Source organism: Dipodomys ordii, unplaced genomic scaffold, assembly GCF_000151885.1.
Source record: "Dipodomys ordii isolate 6190 unplaced genomic scaffold, Dord_2.0 Scaffold213, whole genome shotgun sequence".
Lineage (NCBI taxonomy): Eukaryota > Metazoa > Chordata > Mammalia > Rodentia > Heteromyidae > Dipodomys > Dipodomys ordii.
The window spans coordinates 278,698-280,603 of NW_012267429.1; the positions used below are offsets into that span (position 1 = coordinate 278,698).

Here is a 1,906-nt window from a genome sequence, read left to right on the forward strand (position 1 = left end):
TCCTTCTGTCCCCTTCCCTCTGTCTGCCAGTCCTGCCTAGAAGTGGGAAAGAATAGCCACACCCAGCTCCCCACAGTTCCTCAGGGACAGGCCCAGAGCCCTGACCAGCGGAGAGGGGGATGGCAGGCAGAGCCATGGCAGAACTGTGGACAGGGACAGACCAGAGAATCACCAACCCACCGTGGAAACATTCCACTGAGTGTCTGCAGACTGCCCTGAGCAGAGTGAGAAATGCAGAATGCGCATCCCTGGCATTTCCAGCTCATACTCTTCACTCACTACTATTGACAACCCCATTAAAACATTTATTTTCAACCCCAAATTACAAGCCTTGCAAAGAAACGTGACCAATATGAAGGAGGAGAGACTATTTCTTAGTGGATTCAGATGTTATGCTTAGCAATATTAAAGGAAACCATGTTTAAAGAATTACTGTAGGGGCTGGGAAGGTGGCTCACGCCTGTCCTCCAGGCTACCCAGGAGGCTGAGATCTGAGGATCCTGGTTCAAAGCCAGCCCAGGCAGGAGAGACCGTGAGACTCCTATCTCCAATTAATCACTAGAAAACGGGAAGTGGTGCTGTGGCTCAAGTGGTAGAGCACTCACCTTGAGCTGAAGAGTTCATGGACATTGCCCAAGTCCAGAGTTCAAGCCCCACGACCAACCAAAAAAAAAAATTACTGTAAAGAGAAAGCTGTGTGCTTGTGACATATTGCCAGTCCTCCAGCTATGCAGGAGACTGAGACCTAGAGGACTGTGGTTCAAAGCCAGTCAGAACAGAAAAGTTCTAGAAACTATCTCCAATTAACCAGCAAAAAGGGAGAATGGAAGCATGGCTCAAGCGTTTCATGGACAATGACTGAGAGCAGGCGTCGTCCCCCTGACAGCCACATCTTAGAGCTGTCCTTCCGCATCCCGACCCCCTGACAGCCACATCTTAGAGCTGTCCTTCCGCATCCCGATCCGCTGTGACTCGGCTCCTTACAGTGCCAGCCCTGAGCAGGACCAGTGGGGACAAAGCCCCGAGTTCAAACCCCCTACAGGTGAGGGGCTTAGAGAAAGAGGGCGAGTATGCTGAATAGCGTTCTGTGCATGTGTGGACACAGAGCCGGGAAAGCTGAGAGGGCTGGGAGGGGGAGAGAAAACGAGGGGGGAGGGGGAGGGGGAGGGGGGAGGTGCAGGGGCACACTGTATTTCTGTTGTTTTTATTGTTGTTTTTGTTGGTCATGAGGCTTGAACTCTGGGCCTGGGCACTGTCCCTCAGCTCTTCAGCTCAAGGCTGGTGCTTTACCACATGAGCCTCAGCGCCACTTCTGGTTTTCTGGTGGTTTATTGGAGATAAGAGTCTCATGGACTTTCCTGCCTGGGTTGGCTTTGAACCTCGATCCTTAGATCTCAGCCTCCTGAGTAGCTAGGATGACAGGCGTGAGCCACCAGCACCTGGCTTGCACACTGAATTCTTGTAATGGAAATATCACAATGAAACTCCCTTGCTCAATTAACATATACTAATAAAACATCTTTTTTTTAGTTTTGGTCATGGGCTTGTATTCGGGGCCTGGGTGCTGGGTGCACCACTTCCAGTTTTTAGGTGGTTCCTGGCTTTTCTTGCCCAAGCTGACTTTGAACCCTGATCATCAGATCTCAGCCTCCTGAATAACTGGGATTATAGGCATCAGCCACCAGCACCCAGCTTAAAAAAAAACAAAAGAAGAAAGAAACCATGGGGCTGGGAAGGTGGCTCAGTGGTAGAGCGCTTGCCTTGCATGCATGAGGCCCTGGGTTTGATTCCTCAGCACCACATAAGCAGAAAAAGCTGGAAGTGGTGCTGTGGCTCAAGTGATAGAGCACTAGCCTTGAGCTGAAGAGCTGAGGGACAGAGCCCAGGCCCAGAGTTCAGGCCCCAT

At 51.0% G+C, this 1,906-nt stretch overlaps 1 protein-coding gene across 1 annotated transcript in view; it reads right to left on the reverse strand.

The window, feature by feature from the left end:
- The window catches only part of Prap1 (proline-rich acidic protein 1), a 5,262-nt gene extending 4,349 nt beyond the window's left edge, over positions 1 to 913 (reverse strand). The window contains exon 1 of the mRNA XM_013035490.1: positions 885 to 913. Coding sequence (XP_012890944.1) covers positions 885 to 913 — 29 coding nt within the window. The remainder of the gene's footprint in view (positions 1 to 884) is intronic.
- Positions 914 to 1,906: the final 993 nt, after the last annotated feature.